At 38.8% G+C, this 18901-nt stretch overlaps 1 protein-coding gene across 1 annotated transcript in view; it reads left to right on the top strand.

Annotated features, from left to right (window-relative positions):
* Window positions 1-18901, top strand: part of b4galnt4a (beta-1,4-N-acetyl-galactosaminyl transferase 4a) — a 137778-nt gene that overhangs the window by 71153 nt on the left and 47724 nt on the right. Inside the window, exon 3 of the mRNA XM_044124206.1 lies at window positions 11012-11110. Within this exon, the coding sequence (XP_043980141.1) occupies window positions 11012-11110 (99 nt within the window). The remainder of the gene's footprint in view (window positions 1-11011; window positions 11111-18901) is intronic.

The following is an 18901-nucleotide window of genomic DNA, read 5'->3' as shown; positions in this document are numbered from 1 at the left end:
AAAATGAATTAGCTACTTTACTTGAAGATTTTGAGGCAATCGGTTTCCTAACTTTTTTTAAGTAAAGTGAACTTATTACATTTTACAGTGCACCCCCTTCTTTCTCCTTCCTGAGATTTGGTCTGTGGTAACTCAACTGAATGCATTGGTGGTGCCTTCTATTTAGTGGGCCCGATTATCTAGTTAAAGGGAATAAGAATTTGGTCATGCTTACTGAAACAGGGCAGAGCAGCTGATAGTGAGATCAGGGTGCCAGTTCATTGAGCCTCTCGGTGTTCAGGTTCAGGATCTCAAAGGTGGTTCCCAGGACAATCCATTTCATTAGCTAACAAATATTAGTGACCATTCTTTTTAATGAGTCTTTGAAAGGGACAGATCTACAAGATCCAGCTCTCTTCAAATAGGCCTGAATCCCGTTTCACCACCAGACCGTCGAGCTAATTGTTTATCAGAGTCCGGTTCACTTTTTCCACTTGCTAGCCTGAAAATGGCTGTAGCTAATATAGAATAGACCAAATAGAACCCGGAAGCTCAGGCGACGGATGCAGATTTAATTTAATCTTTTTGGGTGACATTTTTACAGCCAAATAAAATCTTGAAAAATATTAGCTGCAACATAAATAATTACTTGTTCATTAACCAGGTTTCTGCTTTCATCCTAGTTGTGTGGTGAGTAGATCTACAAAAATTCAGCAACTTCCACTCAGAAGGTTTGGACAGCACTCCTTCGGATGGTTCAGAGTCCTGGGTCACATTTCATGCCCTCTTGTCTTAATCTGATTCCAAATATCTGCTGTGAGATTTAAGTGTAAAATCTGAGGTGGCAATCAGAGCAGAGGGATTTAGTATCAGTCCCGTGTTTTGGCTCATTACCCTCTAAAATGACTTAACGACAACCCGTTTTCCAGGAGTATTTTGCTTGCAGACCAAACTGATGGTTGATTGAAAGAACTTAATATATGAACCTTTTAACAACAAAAAGGAACTTAAAACCCCAGAAAATGAACTTTTTGAATTAATCGTTTGAGTATTAACACCAAAAATAAATGTACTTGTTTTGCTTTTGTATAAAAAGGTAGTCAAGCCCAGTTCTAGACATTTTGCTCTATGTAATAATGGTGCATTTAACACTTAGAATGATGAAATCAAGTTTTTTTTGCAACATTAGAGAAGATGATGCAACACTGCAGTGAACATTATCATGGTTAAACCTTTTAGATGTTTCCTGCATAAAATTGAAGCTGCTTCACTTGAAAAGTCTCCCAGGACAGCTGATTTCACCACCAAATCTTTAAGAGATTTTCGGAACTGGTGTCACGTTTCATATGTCTGCCGTCACAAAGAAGGTATTCATCTTGCAGGGGGAGCATGTTTGAAAAACTCCTCTGCTGTTTAAATAAACCACAAGTGCAAAATCAGATTATTCCTTCTAGCAAACAGGCAAAGACCCAAGGCATGTTCTTATTTCCTGAGCTCATTTGTTGCACATCATGTCATTTTATGCAAGCATTTCTTTCTAATTTCCAATTTTTTTGCAGTTTTTTTTTTTACAACCCAACAAACAAAATTGCTTTCAATCAAGTATATGTAACCCTTTAAGTGTGGGATGAGACCTCGCTGTTCCTTAGACTCTGCGTTGTGTTTTTCTTTAATTGTTGTTGTCGGAAGGAGGCAGGAATCGGACACACACGGGTTGCGATCGTGGTTCAGATCGTTTATTCGGCCACCCGACAGCAGCGAAGCCTTCAGAATTCACAGCAAATACTTCAGAATTCACAGCAAATACTGCCGTGTCAACATAAAAAGAAGAAAAAGACAAAACGATACAAAACTAACTATTTGGACATTAAAAGTAACATTTGGCTACATTGAGGAGCTGGCGGTCAGTATTGCTTACCTTCAGAATTCACAGCAAATACTGACCGTTGTACTGCCAGCGCACCGTAACGGACGCCAAGTACGGCGTTCTTTAACGGACATACTTTACCAATTTCCATAACTCAAAGAACAAATCTAACATTTTGGTGACATCCACTGATATATTTAAGCTACTGCCCTACATTCACCCGTTGTTTCTTTGATGGCGCCCCAGTCATCAGGCTAGACACAAAACAACAATGAACATACAAATAAATGAATAAAAAAAAAATAAAAAAAATAAAACTGTGTGATGTGTCAGTGAAATGGCTAGCATGTACTCCATTAAGTGGAATTTTCTAAGTGTTTTACTGCTTTTCTGGCTTTAGCTTTCTCCCACAGCTTCCGTCCTCTTATTATCTTTTGTTCAGTGTCTTCAGTTCCCACTACTTGTGACTCACAGGAAAATCTCTTTGGGGGTTGTCGATTCCTCTGCATGTTCCTTCTAAGAGCACTGGGTCCAGGGGCTGCAGTGATACTCCCATCTGTTACATGTTCCGTCCACCCTTTAAATTTTCTGTCTGGTATATTCACTCCATCCATTTCAGGCTGCTCAACCTGTTTATTTGTTGTCTCTTGACTTCCTCCACAATTTCCTCCAACTTTTCGGGCTCTGAGTGCCCCATCCCCTGCATTCAGAGGCTTGTCTTGTCATAGCCTCTGCGTTCTCCATTATCTCTTCTGCTGTGCCTCTGCCTGCTCTACTGGGAGGAACATACATTGTGTAAGAAGGTTCTGGTGGACCACCCTCTCAGTATTGCTGTTTTCTGGTCGCACCAGATACACAGGTATGTTGGGTTGCTTTTTCATCACAATGTAAGGTTGAGACTCCCACTTGTCCCCTAGTTTTGCCTTCCCTCTACATGGCAGACTTTGACTAAGACTCTGTCCCCTTGGTTGAAAATCTGACCCTTTGCCTTCTGGTCATAATACTTTTCTGTTGACTTTTGGCCTGATGAGAAGTCTGGTTTGCTTGGGCGTATGCCCGTGACAGACAGTCATGGAGTCTCTGAACATATGCACTGTATTCTCCTGGTTCATTAGCAGTCTGGAGCCCAAAGATGAGGTCAACTGGGAGTCTAGGATGTCTGCCGAACATCAGAAAATATGGTGTATACCCAGTGGAGTCATGGAGTGAACAATTATGCGTGTGTCATTGCATCTAAGTACTCGTGCCACGAGGTTTTAGATGTGGCTCTAATGTCGAGCATATTCATGAGTGTCCGGTTGAACCGCTCAGTGATGCCATTGCCTTGTGGGTGGTAGGGGGTTGTGTGGGTTTTAGTGATGCCCATACATTTGCACAGCTCCTTCACTACAGCACTTTCAAAGTTGCGCCCCTGGTCAGTGTGCAACTTAGCAGGAAGTCCAAAACGGCAGAAAAAGTTTCTCCACAGCACCCTGGCCACTGTGTTGGCCTTTTGATCTTTAGTGGGATATGCCTGTGCGTAGCGTGAGAAATGATCCGTGACCACAAGGACATTCTCCATTCCACCCTTTGACTTTTCTAAAGTCAAAAAGTCAATGCATACTAGTTCCATGGGGGCATTACTGTGAATACTGACCAATGGAGCTTTGACTCCTGATGTTGGCGTTTTCCTGAGGCAGCATCTCTCACACTGCTCACACCAGATCTTTATCTCTTGGAACATCTGAGGCCAATGAAATCTCTCTTTTAACATCTGAACTGTTCTCTCAAAACCCAAGTGTCCAGAGTCATTGTGAAGAGCCTTCATAGCTTCCTCGCTTCTCTGGTAGCACTAGCTGTTCCACCACTCCTCTTTGACGATCACGGCTGCGACGGTACATGATACCGTCTCTGATCACTAGCCTCTTCCACTCTTTTAGGAGAAGACAGATCTGTCGGCCACTACTGACCCTCTCACTCCGACTGGGTTTCACATTCCGACTTTTGTAGTGCCAGACAGGGCCAATAACAGGATCCTCCTTCTGTCCCTGGATCTCTTGCTTTGTCATGGCGGGAAGTGACTCCATACCCATGTCTCTGTATGGCTCATTAGACCCTGGTGATTCTGAGTCCAAGTTGGCTGAGGTCGTTGTGTTCTGCTTTGAGGAGTTGTCTGGATCTTGTATGGACTGACTTGCATCCTGTTCAGGCTTTTTGCTGCACACCCGCAGAGGGCATGAGTGCAGAGTCTCTGTGACCTCTTGGTTGGACATACGGGAGAGGGCATCAGCATTCACATTGGATGTACACCCCATGGACCACTGGCCGATGAATACAGTGGAGCTTGAGGCACAGTGGGATATCCAGCATAACCTGTGGGATGCTGACTCACTGGCTGATAAAAGTCTACTGGGTGTGGATGGAGGGCTGGAGCAGCAGGCTGCTGCATAATCTGGCCCCCTGTCATAACCGGAGGTGGTAGGGAGGGGCTTATTGCTGCAGTCATATGCATGCCAGTCCAAGGTGTAGAAGTATATTGATCCACATAAGGTGACAGAATTGGGGTTGCAGGGGTGGGCTGTGTGTTCACTCCTCCATCATGGGGCTGGGGAACTGGGGTGTGGTACTGTAGCTGCTGGCCATTAAGTCCTGTGGGTTGGTTAGTTGGCTCTGGCCTCACTGCTGGTGGTTGGTTGCTGGCATCAGCTGTTGCTCCTCCTCCAGGTAGGTAGGTGTGTGGCACCCCTGGGGAGTCGAATTTGTGGCTCAGTACTGGTTCAGGGGTAAGTAGGTGGCTGGATGCTACTATAGAGGGCATCTGCCTCATTGGGGTAACTGCGTAGTTATTCATTATTTTCAAAGATCTCTCGTTTGTTTTGTTTTTTTAATTAATGTAGGCAGTATGTTTGTATGTGTATGTTCCCTTTTTAGCGTTTAATTGTGAATAAATAAATGAATAAATAAATACATAAATAACTTTGTGGCACAGTTATTTTGAATCACTCCCAAAATTACAGTTAAACTTATATAAATTATCAGAATATAATCACAATATAATAAATATTTCAAACAACATGTAATTAACTTTTTTTTGTTTTTTTTGTTTTTTATAAGTCAAAGATAAATAAATAATTAGATTATATTAACGCACTCACACAAATTCTAATTAGACACAAAAATTTAACATTATTTCGTCAAAATATATGTAATATTTCAAAAAAAATTTTTTTAAAAAACAATTTTTTTTTTTTTTTTTTTTAACAGTGCAATAAAAATGACACTAAAATAATATGTTGCAGCTTCAGCTTCACACACTAACTCAAATTGTATACTCAACTAACTGCCCGAACGAAACCGTTGGGTAACCGGGCTGCTGGCGTTGTTGCCTAGGTGATCTTGAAGCACCACGATCCGGGTCACGGCACCAAAGATGTAACCCTTTAAGTGTGGGATGAGACCTCGCTGTTCCTTAGACTCTGCGTTGTGTTTTTCTTTAATTGTTGTTGTCGGAAGGAGGCAGGAATCGGACACACACGGGTTGCGATCGTGGTTCAGATCGCTTATTCGCCACCGACAGCGCAGCAGCGGCCTTCAGAATTCACAGCAAATACTTCAGAATTCACAGCAAATACTGCCGTGTCAACATAAAAAGAAGAAAAAGACAAAACGATACAAAACTAACTATTTGGACATTAAAAGTAACATTTGGCTACATTGAGGAGCTGGCGGTCAGTATTGCTTACCTTCAGAATTCACAGCAAATACTGACCGTTGTACTGCCAGCGCACCGTAACGGACGCCAAGTACGGCGTTCTTTAACGGACACACTTTACCAATTTCCATAACTCAAAGAACAAATCTAACATTTTGGTGACATCCACTGATATATTTAAGCTACTGCCCTACATATACATATTTTAATCTCTTGATTTCAAACATTTTAAAAATTATTCCATTATGTCAGGTGTCTTGAATAAACATGAGTCAGCTACTTTGAAATGACCTTTTATTATTATTTTATTATTCTTTGAGGCTACAGTTTGCCTAGTGTTAATTAAAGAACACACCATTCTTCTTACATTGTTAGTCTAAAGGCATGCATATATAAAAAGAACTCTAACTTTTGATCTTTATTTAAATATACCAGTTTTGTTTCTCTGCAGTGCAGCTGTCATTCAGAGAAATGGTACATTTCAATGTTTAACAACATATCTTGAAAACTGGAAGTTCATCTTTGTAGGTGATTTCTCGTCCCACCTGGTGGGCTGCAGGGCTGGTAACACTTCAGACAGCTTTGTGGTCTCTGACTTGAAGCAGACTCAGTTGTGTGTGACTGAGAAGTTGTAAAGAGACCGACTCTCCAGTCATTTTACCCAACAGAATTTCTTGCACATTTTTTTTGTGCTGCTATAAAACATCACTGTCACTCTTTATGTTTTACATGACTGCACTGCTGGGCATATTTGTGGTCTTTTAAATTTGTCGCTGCTCATTTGTCTTGCGCTATATATCTTCTGTACTTACTTGTGTGCTCATTTTCTCCTTCCCTTTCCATCTTATCTCATTATCTCACCCGTCTCCCCATGTGGCTGAGTTGCTATATAGATAGATTGTAAATTGTTCTCTAAAACTGTATTATAGCTTGTTCTACAGTATCACATAGCCTAAAGACGTTTAACGTGGTGTAAATGTACTGCTAAATTTAGTATTAAAATTGTCTGATTCAAATTATGACCTGTATGTTTAAGTGTTGCAGTGTGAACATAATATGAGAGCGTAAATGGCTCGGTAAGGATGAGATTTATTGTAAAGCACTGGGTAAAACACTTTACATTAAAGGAATATTATGCATTTTTTGTTATTTTAAACTCATATTTATATGTGGACTGCTTTTTTGCTGAAAAACTCAAGAGTACTGAGGGTCTTTCCTAAAGTAGACATGTCTTGACATAAGTTTAAAGAATTAAGTACAAATTCTGATAAAGTTATGATGGCCAATATAGAGTTATTTTCAGCCTTGTAAAAGAACACAAAACTTCTTAACAGGTTTAAATAAATATTATCTGATTTATTATTTAGTCTTTGTTGAATTTGCATCAGACTCAGGACTGTTTAAATGTTTTCCAAAATAAGTCTTTAATCACACTTCTCACTTCCAAACGAGCAAATTGCAGGTGTCGAATTGTGATGTAGAAACTTAAGTATCGGGTCAAAACGGTACACATTCACCTTGTGCTCTGTGTAACCTTCTGTTTTGGGGAAGGTTCCATTACATTTCCAGCAACAAAATAAAAGTTGAGTAAGTCAGCTGAAAGGACAGCATCTTATTCTCACCTGTCCCCTTTTGGCTGTGTTTCACACTAGACTAGGCTGAGTGAAGAAAGCGCATATTAATTAAACACTGCCTTCTTTCTTACCCTTTTTTTCTCTCTCTGACACTCCCTGCTTGTAAAGTTGGCTGTGTATGCTTAATAGAACAGATTAATTAGACTCATTGGTATTCTAAGACGCAACTTCTAGTTGTTTCTCGGGGCAAGGATCAGCAGTGTCATAAATTTGAACTGTAAACAAGAGGAGTGTGGAAAGTAACTAATGAGCAGCCAGCTCTTGCTACAGTGAGGTGTTTGGCTGCTTGGATTGATGGACTCCCTGTGACACGATGTCACGTAATGGACAGATGATCCATCGCTCAGTTCTTTGCAGCTGAACAACGCTCCCTGTGAGTGCTCAGATCTGAAACAGCTTATTTTAGTTAATTGTTCCAGTCCTTCACTTTTATGGCTGCGATGCACTGCTCACTTAACAAATAAATGTTTACTGTGCAGCAACTAATTTGTCATTCCACTTGAGTAAAAGTCAAAAAGGTAAATGGGACTGTAAACACGTGATAAATGAGCAGTCTTATCAGTATGACTGATATTCCCTCTTTGCCTCGGTGCAGGGTTCCATTTATTATTCAGTCTGACGGGCTCCAGTTAGCATCAACTTTCATTATCAGTGAAACATGATTGCAAAGTTCTAGGCCTCGTGCCAGATAAATTAAGATTTTCTTTGGAAGAAGAGAAGATTGTAACTCCAAACCAATGACTCATTTAAAAAAAATAAATAAATAAGGCTTAACCTATTTGAAGTGTGGAGTGTGCAATGTCAACATGTAGTCGAAGTTTTAAGTCAATGCACATTACACCGGAGAAAGAGATGCAGCTGATAAGGGATGAAGTGCAACCTCGGGTCAATAAGCGAACTGTACCTTTAGAATTGCATCGATAAGCAGACTGGAGTGGGATCAGGCTGAGGCAGCATTTCGAATGTCGGCCCTAATAAACGAGTGGTTGTTCTCTCTGGGTAACCTATTATTTCTAAAAGATTTTCTCCCTAAGCTGAAGTCGGTTTGCATAGACTGAGAAATCTATGTGGATAATGTGTAGCCATCGTTCAAACTGTCTCGAACGTGTTCTGATTGTTAAAGTTGAAAACCGGGCTCTGCAACCCGACTGTTAGTCGCTTCCGGTTTGATCAGTGACTGAAAGCATTGCAGCACCAAAGCTTGTTAATTTTATGAAAGTGAAATCCCACTTGTGTAATTTTTTTCCAATATACTGAGTAATGAACACAGTTTGGCTCAAAATTACAACTCCTTTTAGTGGAAAAAAATAAAAAATAAAATATATATATATATATATATATATATATATATATATATATATATATATATATATATATATATATATATACATATGAACTTAGAAATGCAATTTTTATTTTTTTGTAAATATTGTTCAGAATATAAGGTGAGGTTGTTGTCAGCATATGCGGTGATGCTGTGGCAGAGCTTGGCTGCAGCAGTGGTTGCCTATTCTTGACAGGTGAGCCATGGGCATCAGAGTAGATTGATCATCAGATAATTTGAAGGAGGAGTGACAATAACAAACTGAGTAAGACAAGTTTTGCACCTGCTGTACAATCTTTTCAAGCAAATGAAATTTAAAATGAAAGATCTCCACGAGTGGCATGACCAAGTCCTTTACTCTGGATGGAATAGGGATCCCAGCAGTAAATAATTTCACACATTTCTGAATTGTTTGTATATTCTAGTTTACTTAAGAAAGTTACTTTATTTTTAGGCTGTAGTTCAGATACAGCGGGAGAGAAGGAGGAAAAGTTGCACACAGATAGGTTTATAATACAATTACACTGGTCACACCAAAATTCACAACTTTAGACTTCACAGTCTCGGTGTGATTAACTAGCAGAGGTCAGAAAAAAGGCTGATTTTGTTTTTGGCTCTCTCAGGCAGATTAACATTATTATGCAGGATGGCACGCTCTGTGTTGCACAGCGCTCTGTAAACCCTTTCAAATGCATCCTTTCATTCTGCCATGGGGCTTATATAAATACTGACAGTGTTTGTTTCTGCATAGCAAGGTTTCTCCACCACCAAAACTGGTCGTAGTTGTGCAGAAATTTTTGACATTTATTAGGGAATTTGCCAAATTGAAGAGAAAATTCATTATGGTAGCATTGTGGTAGCATGATTTGGAAAGATGAAACAAAAATGTGGTAAGAGTGTAGAAGCACCAGCCTTAAAACTGGATCTAGGTTTTCCTGTTTCTCCCTCATCCAGCAACATTTTAATGGTCAAATAAAATAATATAAATAATGGAAACCATGAAGCAAGCTACAAAGAAGCAATATTTAAAGTTGGGAATTAAATCTCCTCTTTTACTCAAAAAAATAAACTAGAGCTTAGACATTTTGTAGGTGATTGGCCAATTTGTTCAAGATGATGTAGAGAGAACCCATATATAAGGATGTGAAACCGCAGAAATATTTACTGCAACATCATGTTAGTTTTTCTGCAAATGTGTCAAAAAATAGAATTTTGCTGCAGGTATCGAGAGGCAGTCTCCCGCTGTTCAAACGCCTTGTGATTCGTCTCATCTGTGTTTTTTTTACTGACCACTAAGTCCTGTTTTCTTCAGTCTTTATTCTTTGCCTCTCTTGATGTCATACGAAACACCCACTGATGCAATATAAAGTTCTAGCCTTTATCGAGAGGAGGCGTGTGCGTTCGTGTGCGTGTGTGTTTGTGGTGAAGCTAGACTGTTTGTGTGCCTTTTGGTGCTCACAAACATCAGGCGCTTTGTGCTCCTCTGGTGGCAGACAGGAAGGGAGCCTCTTGTCACATTTTTTCATCATTACCTCCGTTGCCCTCCTTCATCTTTCTCCCTTGGAAGTTAAAAAAGTAACCAAAGGCTCGGAATCCGACAGCTCCTTTGCTTCCTCTCTGTCAAAATTTCCTTTTCCTCTCCTGAATTTATTGCAAACACTGGCACCTTCTGCACAAAAGCCCCTGTTTTTCAGGGGTGCTAAAAAGCTCAGTTGCTGGTCTCGGTGGAGGTGTTCCCTTGCTTCTGTTGACATCTCTGCTAAATGGAGGATGCTCTGCCACTCACTTAACAGTTCTGTGACTTTGTTCCTTCCTCTGCGAGCCAGGCAGCCTTTTATCTTCTTGCAGCTGCCTAAGAACTTGCCCTCCTCCACACTTCGACCCGCCTGTCGCATCAACCCGGCATTAACATGGACATGCTGCTTAGCAGACCACAGAGAAGGGAGCCCAGTAGCTCCCTGGCTGGAGAGTCGGCCCAAATCCCGGATCAGGAGGAGAGTGCAGGCTTCTTGGAGAGCGGGTCTTGGCTGGATGGGTGAAGAATGTTGGACATTAGCGCTTTGGCAAATCAAGTGCCGGATTATGATGAAATGATGGAAAGGAAAAAAAACTGCAGGGTGTTAATAGTTGCCTTCTGGGGATATAATTCCATGTTTTGTTTTGTTTTTTGGCTTGCTTTTTAGTTGCGTGTCTGTCTGTGTATGAGGGTGTGTGTTCACATGCTTCCATCATCATCATCACTTTACTTTGCTTGAATTGACTCAGAAAATGCTTTGGCTATACGTCTTGATGTTATTATCTGTCATGTTTGAGTTATGTAGCGTATGTTGAGGTCGTGGTGGCGGTTAGATAGATTACCCTGCTTGCGTGAATCTGTGTGATTCAGGCAAGCAGGGATGGACTTGGACTGCCCTGAGTTTAATCCGCTCAGAAGGATTCAGTTTGTCCTTAGTCTTTGCAAAATGTTTTAACACAAAGTATAACGTGTCGTATTTTCTCTCCTTGTTTCTATGAAGGACGATGAGCCAATCATTGGAGGGGCTGACAGCAGAGATCAAACCCACATCCGAACGTTTCTCAGTCAGAAGCAAAAGAAGTTACTATGGAAACCAGAGGTAACACCAAACTTAGCTTCTTTTTTTGCTTTTGGTATATTTTGTAATATTCATGGTTAAAAAAATTATATTACTTTTAATGCAAAGTTGTGTTAAAACTTGCAATAAAAGTTGATTAAAATTCTCAACTTTGCATTAAAAGTGTCACTATTTACCAAATGACACTTTATGACAGCAGTCATAAATATTCATGAAGTCTCTTTCATCTTCATGACAAATGTGTTTGGTCGTGACACGTTTGTCATGTCTTAACACGACAAATGTGTGTTAAGTCACACACGTTTGTCATGTCAGTGACAGTCTCATGCACACGCCATCAAATAAAGTGTTACAGATTGATCTAATGTAGTCCATTTGTAGTACTAAATGTGGGAAAGTACACAGAGAGAAAGCAATTTTTTTAAGCAACACCTCATGATACATCAGTCTCATAGATAATAAGCCATTTATAACTACAAACACAAGGACAGTAATCTTTTCTCAATGATTAGTAATCATCAGGCAAGTTTTGGTATTGTTTCAAATTATTATCACGACAATAATTTAGCAATTTTTTTCCTCCTTATAAATCAGTTGATTTATGAGTAGAGACCGCAATCTGAATTGAGATATATTTGTTGTGTTTTTAATTGATAAATGATTGCAAGATAATGATAATATTTAATCTAAACCTTAGACAGGCTATTTTTTAGAAGCAATAACTAAATTTCAAGTCTGATGTGATTGGTGCATATTTTTTTCAGCTCACTTGCTATTGTAGTCTGCACACCTGCTGCAACAAAGGGAACAGGAGACAGGCCAATTAAGCAGCAGATTAGTAAGAAGAGAACCAGATCTTGATTTGTCACATGCTCAGCCAAGGTTAATTAAAGGCGTGAGGCACGTACTGTGTCTCAAAATCAGATCTGTAAAATCTGATTCATGAATCTCTTTGTACCTAATGTGAAGCTCAACAATCTGTGCAAAACACTTCTGTGTGTAGTTCTGGGAAAGCAACAGTCACACTTCATGTAATAATGCTTAACAAATGATTTTCTGTTGCCTGTTCTCTTCTCAGTGTAGTATTATCTTCTAAGACATTGTAATTTTTTTCTGAACCCTACCCACAGCCACCTTTTATTTTTTTTACCCCTTATTTTATTTTATGAAACTTACAGGAATAGGCAGAAACAGCATGAAGTCAATAATTTAACAGTAACTCATTCTCTCAGATGAACTTCTCACTGTTTTCTGAGATTAACCATTATGTCATTTACATTTCATGCAACACGCCGGACACAAAATTGCTGTTCTGCTTCTCATCACTGTAGTACATTCAAAAGCCTTGTTCATCTTGCTTAGATTGCTGCACATTATTTTATTTCCTGTCTTTATTTCCATCTTAATTACAAAAAGCAAATTCACCTTGAAATACAACAGCCAGAGCAGGAGGAAAGTCAAACATCTCTTTAAAGCGTTGAGCATATTGAGTATAAAAACAGAAAATTATACTCGATTTTAACGCTGAATCACAGCTTGCCTCTCTTATTTCCCTTCTCCTTTTTTGTTTTTCCGTTTTGTTTGGGGAAAATCACAGGAGATTCCTGTAGACAAAGAGTTGCACATGCTTTCGCAATATTGACTTATTTATCATGTGCATTGTAAAATCAAAGCAGTCTTCTAAGGGAAATAAATGCTGCAGCATATAAATGATAATAATATCACATTTTATATAATGCAGGGCAGCTTTCTTTGTTGGAGTCGGCAGCAGTGCAGTTTTCTGTATGGTTCCAAGTCTACAGTCATGAAAAAAGTATAATTGCTAGTATATAGTTTTATGTAACAGGAACTCAAATGAACAATTACACATATACTGTACAAAGGTAAAGAACCTCTAAGGTCTATGAACTATATATGCAATAAGTCACACTTTCTGTTAAGCTTTAAAAGAAATCTTGATTAGCAGTTCTTTAGGCGTTATTTTTTTTTTTTTTTTTTTTACTTGGCTGCATTACCTTTATGAAAGTTAAAGGTTAATTATTTTCAGGTTTGCAGTATTGTATTGTGTGTTAACATGGTCAGAAGGATGAACTGAGCCTTTAGTATCAGGATGCAGTCGTTGCTGCCATTCAGTCTGTGATGTTTATTTAGCTTTTGACTGCAGACGAAGACATGTTTACCCCTTCTATTCCTCCTGCCAGCATGAATGTGACATCTGATTTAACAACTAGAGGTCACTTCTCATCTGTTGATCTGTTACCTTTCAATTGTACATTGGCAGGACGTGTAATATTTAGGAAAAATCACATTTAAAAGTGGGCCCTGCAGCTTCAGTCGGGTAAGGGGAATTTGCACTGAGAGAGGCAAAAGAAATCACACAAATGAAAAAAATTAATCAAGATCACTGCCCTTTGAGCATCAGAACCATTTCCATAATTACCTTCCCTCTAGAATTTATATTTCTAATATTTTTTTTATAACTGTAGAATTCACATCTCTCCTGTTGTGGCAAAGGAACAAACATTCATTGGCATCCCAATGTTCTGCAGCTGCAAACAATAACGTTTGACTTTTCTCACAATATCTGTATTCTGAAACTGATTCAAAAATGTTTCCCAATTCTAAGAATATGTGTAAAATTAACAAATGTTCAATCAGTCAGGTTGCACAGGGTGCCTCATTTCTTTGACAAATTTTCTTTCTCTGCTTTTACCAGTAGCTAAAGGCAAAAATCTATGAATGAAAATTTTTCACATATTTCACAGGAACATAAAATATTAAATAAAGCAGAGATTAAATTAAGAAGGGTAAAAAAAAAATAATCCTGAGAAATCGTCTCCAATCGGAAGTGTCTGTCACTTTTCCCCTTCAAAGCTTCACCCCAATTGTTTTGGCTTGATTGAAAAGTGTCAACTCCCAACTAGAGCTGTTTTCTGGAAGAAAATTATTTTTACTGTTGCATATTGTGGAAACAGATGGGGTAGTTACGGATAACACGTGAAAACAATCATGGTTCCCATAAGGCCTAAATCTGTCTTTTTTATTGAGAAAAAGATAGCAGAGTGTAGTTTTCCTTTGTTCCGTTTAAACCAACCACAAGACTTCTAGCAAAGTCCAAATGTTCAACCATAAGGAAGAGGCTTAGTGTTTATGAAAAATTAAGTTCAGCATTTCAGCTTGCCTCAAACGGTCTGGTGTAGAGGAATGATGATCTCAAACTTTCTTCTAGTTCACACTGATACAATGTTAAACCAAGGCCAAGTTAGGGGAAAAAGCACTTTGGGACTTCTTCTGCCTTAACGACCTATCTGTCCTGCGTACCTGTAATCCACATGTTTTGGTGCACAGTTAGGATGGTGGAGGGCTGATGGATCACTAAACTGTCAAAGACAAACACTCAGCCTGGCTGCAGTAGAACAGAGCTGTATACCAGCTGTCAATGCCTAAGAGAGCTTAACAACATTCTCAGTGAAACTTCGTTATTGCAAAAGGAAAATAAAAGTCACAATACTATTTATTTTTAGTTTACTTGAAGCCAGATTGAAATGGTATCTTTTCTTTGTTTGATGACTTCATTAGAATGCTCCTCCACAACCAGTCAGACTCACTCAGAGAGGACAAAGGATTAGTGCTGATACTCTGCTTCGTGTCGTCGATCAACGGCACCAACGTATCACGAGCACTGAGATGAGATGAAGACTAGAGTAAAAGGTGCTGGCTGGCTATTTAAATGGTCAACCAATCTGACAACTAAGGTTTGGGGTTTGGCAAATTCAACCAATTCATTTAGCAAGAAGCAGAGAAAAGGTGATACTAAAAGAAAAAAGTGTGAAGTACATGTTGAATAAAACTGAAGGGAGCACAAGGAGAGGTCAGTAAATACGTTGACATTTCTGTCCGGTAAGATCTACTGAAAAAGAAATAACTTTATTTAATCATTTTTCCTGGTGATGATTTGAACAACCAGTTTTTTCCCGTTAGGAGGGAAGCGAGGAGCATTTTGAAGCTCAACACAGACATATGACTCATATGGAAGCAACAGTCACTCTTGTCTCCTCAATCGTTCAACTTGTGACGAGACTGGAGGTGGAATCTGATGTTTTTGTCTCTGCTTCCCTTCTCATGCTAACTTAATGCAAGGTGTGAGGAGGTCTGATATTTTTATATTTCGACTGTTCTGCCTGTCCAACCAAAAGGCTACATGTCCAACAAATGTAATGATTCATTCACTTTTTTTCTTCTCCAGAAAATATAAGAAGGTGCCTCATGTTTCCCAGTGAGAGGAATCTAGTGCAACCATCATCGCCTCCTTTATGTTACATCCTTGGCATTACAGAATCAAAGTGGTCATGAGACGAATTGTAGATTATATAAATCTTTGTCGCCGTGGTTGATAACGGTGGAATTTATTTTTCTGATCCTGTAAGACTGTGATTAGTCAGTCTATTTTATTCCAAGAAACATTTTAAACTTGTTAAAAAAAGTTTTCCTTTTGTCTGTGAACTTTTAATTTTATTTTCTTATGGAGTGTGAATGCTCTCTATTCAAATGCACAGTTTGGTGCAAACATATTTACCAAGTCTAAATATTTGCTTTTTTTTTTTTTTCCAAAGCAGCCTGGCTCTGTTAAAACATTTTGGTAGGTTATAGTCTTGATGTTTTTTCCTTGGATTTTGGATACTTTCCTGCTCACTCTCGGTGTGATCCAGCCCTCGCTACCATGACAGCAAATGTGCAAAAAGGTAGAAGGTTGACACTGCAAGTCTTCTTTTTTGGAAAATAATAATTTTTCGGATGATTACCAATTGTATCCCAATTACATCAGAAACATTTTCTCTGCTGTTTGCAGGGAACATTGGTTTCTTTAGCTTCATTGTTTGGCTTAATCTGGTTGACATTTGCATCTTTAACAGCTGGCAAGATTTGATTCAGGAGTGACTTGCATGGTTTCAGTCAACTCAACATAAAATCAATAAGTAAACAAAAATTGTTGAATTGGTGAACTGCAAATAAGTGAAAATTCAACCAAAACCTTAAAAGAACATTGTGAAAGCCAGGAGAAAATAATGATCTCACCTCATTCACAAGATTACATGAAATTTGGGTGAAGTATTTTGTCCTTTCAAGATTTTGCATTCCTTCAATTAAGAAATTAGATTTAGTTCATTTTTTAATAATAAAAAGTGTACTAAAATGTAAACATTTTGAGTCAGCTGTACAAATTTTCTTTCTTAAAACAACTAAAGATGTGTCTTACCCTTGTAGCTATTGCCTGGAATGTCATCTTTTATGTTTCCTTTCCTACTGGGACTAACGGTGTCAGCTTGTGTGATAGCTCATCTGTGGATGCACCTTGCCACCATTTGTCTGTACCTCGGTGCCAGCAGGAGTGTGGCAGGCTGCGCCAGATTTTGAGAAAGAGAGACAGACTCCTGGAGGAAAGAGAAGGAGAAAACAAGAAAAATAAATGTTCTGTTTGCGTGCTGGTTAGCAGTGCGACCAGATGGAGAGAGAGAGAGCGGATACTGGAGAGCTGTGGAGACGATGTGCTGAGATGAGCTCACAAATTTGGAAGTGAGAAGGAAGATCATAGACACAAACAGTTTGTGAGGCAGATTTTCTCTTTTTTTTTTTTCAAAGGCCCTGGGGTTTCTTTTGTCTCCTACTTGTCCAATATATTGATTTTTGTAACTGAATGATATTTATTTGACCACAGTCATGTACAAGACAAGAGATACAATTATTGCAAGTATACCTACTTTTAGTTTCTGCATTTTCAAAAGGAAACAGACACAATCTTAAAAGCTACTCAAAAAATTCAATCAAATGTAGACTTACTATTTCTTGTTGCAAGAATATGCTAATACCCCTGTCCCATAAAAGGAATTGGGAGAAGGACTTTATAAAAGCAGATCTGGAATACTGACAGCTGTGCAGAGGAAGACGAAAGGCAGAAGAAACTGGCAGCATTTGGCAGTTTACCAATGGAGAGATTAAATCAGAAAAATAGAAGCCAGGGGAAATACAAGACGGTAGAAGACAAGATTGGGGATAGTGGGACTAAAGGTCTTAAGAGATGCAACACAAAAACAATATAAAATAAACAAAATATCAAATACTATTCTTAGGGTGAAGCAAAGACAATTAAACCGTCAAGGACGATTGTTAAGTTACTCTCACAGTGGTTGAGGAAAGAAATATTTCAGTATAACTCTCACTGATTTAGTTCACAAACAGAGACATCACTCTTACCCTGCTGTTCCTGTAAAAATGAGTCCATTATACACAAGTGCCCCCCAGCAGGAAGCTCAATTTACAGCTAGTAGCTCCAGGACTACACTGATGTATGTTTAAATGAATCTTGGAGACTTTCAAGCTGCCCGACTATTACTGTATGGCAACAGGAGCAGCAAGACGGGGCCAGGGTATAAGAAGGTTTGATTTTAAAATCCACAGGAGGTCTATTAAAACATTTACATAAGCCATGCTTACAGAAGGATTGCAAGCCAAATCTTCACACATGCACATACACGTACAGAAATATATATGTAGCTCTGGAAAAAAAATTAAGAGACCACTGCAAAATGATCAGTTCTCTGATTTTACTTTTTTAGGTTTATTTTTTTGTAAAATGAACATTGTTCTTTTATTCTATGAATTCCAAGCAAAAATGTAGTATATTTTTGCAGAAATGAGAAATGATCAAAAAAACAAAAGAGATGCAGTGATTTCAGACCTCAAATAATGCAAAGAAAACAAGTTCATATTTATTTAGAAACAGTACTAATGTATTAACTCAGGAAGAGTTCATTTATTCACACATTGATCATAGTTTAGTTCTTCAGTTCACAAGTCTGGGTTTTTTGAATTGCTTTTAGAGAAATGGCCTCTTCCTCTTTGAGTGATAAATTGTTTTAAAATGATATATGACCCATTACTACTTGTGTAGATGGAGGGAGGCTCTACACAACTTTTTGTTTTGTTTTGTTTTGCATTTGTTTTGCAGTTGAGACATACATTTCAATCTAGACATGTTTATTTTTGGGCACAGAATCCTCTGAACAATCAGGTGGCTGTTCAGTACCATGTTGTTTGTAATGCCCTATAATAGTTTGAACAGATAAATGTGGTGCCTTTAAGCATTAAGGAGATAAACCATATTATGATGTCTCACATGAAAGCACAGTGTATGTATGTTTATTGTATTGTTCTGGGTTATGTTTTTCCTTCTCCAGACTGATTGATTTGACAGCCTCACACTTGTTGACTCTCTTGCCATCATCACACACAAAAGATTTCTTTCAGCAATTGAAATGGTGACAAACTAGGGAAGCCAGCTTTAGCACTGGCACCTCTCTGTGCCGTTCTATTGTTGTTTCGGTGAGAGCCAGCTTTCTGTTCAAGCTCTGTGTGATGTTCTAAATGTCTGTGGCAGCCTTATAGAGGCAGCCCACTGAGCCTGTTGTCCCACATTAACATCATGCCATATGTGCAGAAGGGTGTTTTGATCGTCAAGTAAAAAAAATAAAAAAAGCCATTTGTTAAATCACATCCGTCACGTCTTACAATGTTACATAAAAGCACACATTGGTTGAACTAAGCATGTTGCTAAAGTGTAAAAAGGTGTAAAAGGTACATTATTTCCAAATCTTTTTGTTTTGAGGATGACCAGACCTTTGTGTGCGGTGGAGGAAACTGTACCCCAAAGCAGACTGTTTTCACCATCTGTCCTTGCCGTGTCTTCTGATTTCCCTCCATAATTCAGACAAATGTCAGACTGCAGGCTGGGGATGACCTTTGACAAACTGCTCC

This window comes from Gambusia affinis, linkage group LG08 (genome assembly GCF_019740435.1).
Source record: "Gambusia affinis linkage group LG08, SWU_Gaff_1.0, whole genome shotgun sequence".
In the NCBI taxonomy this organism is placed as follows: Eukaryota; Metazoa; Chordata; class Actinopteri; order Cyprinodontiformes; family Poeciliidae; genus Gambusia; species Gambusia affinis.
Note: the sequence above shows the minus strand (reverse complement) of the source record. Positions and strands in the feature narration are given on the sequence as shown.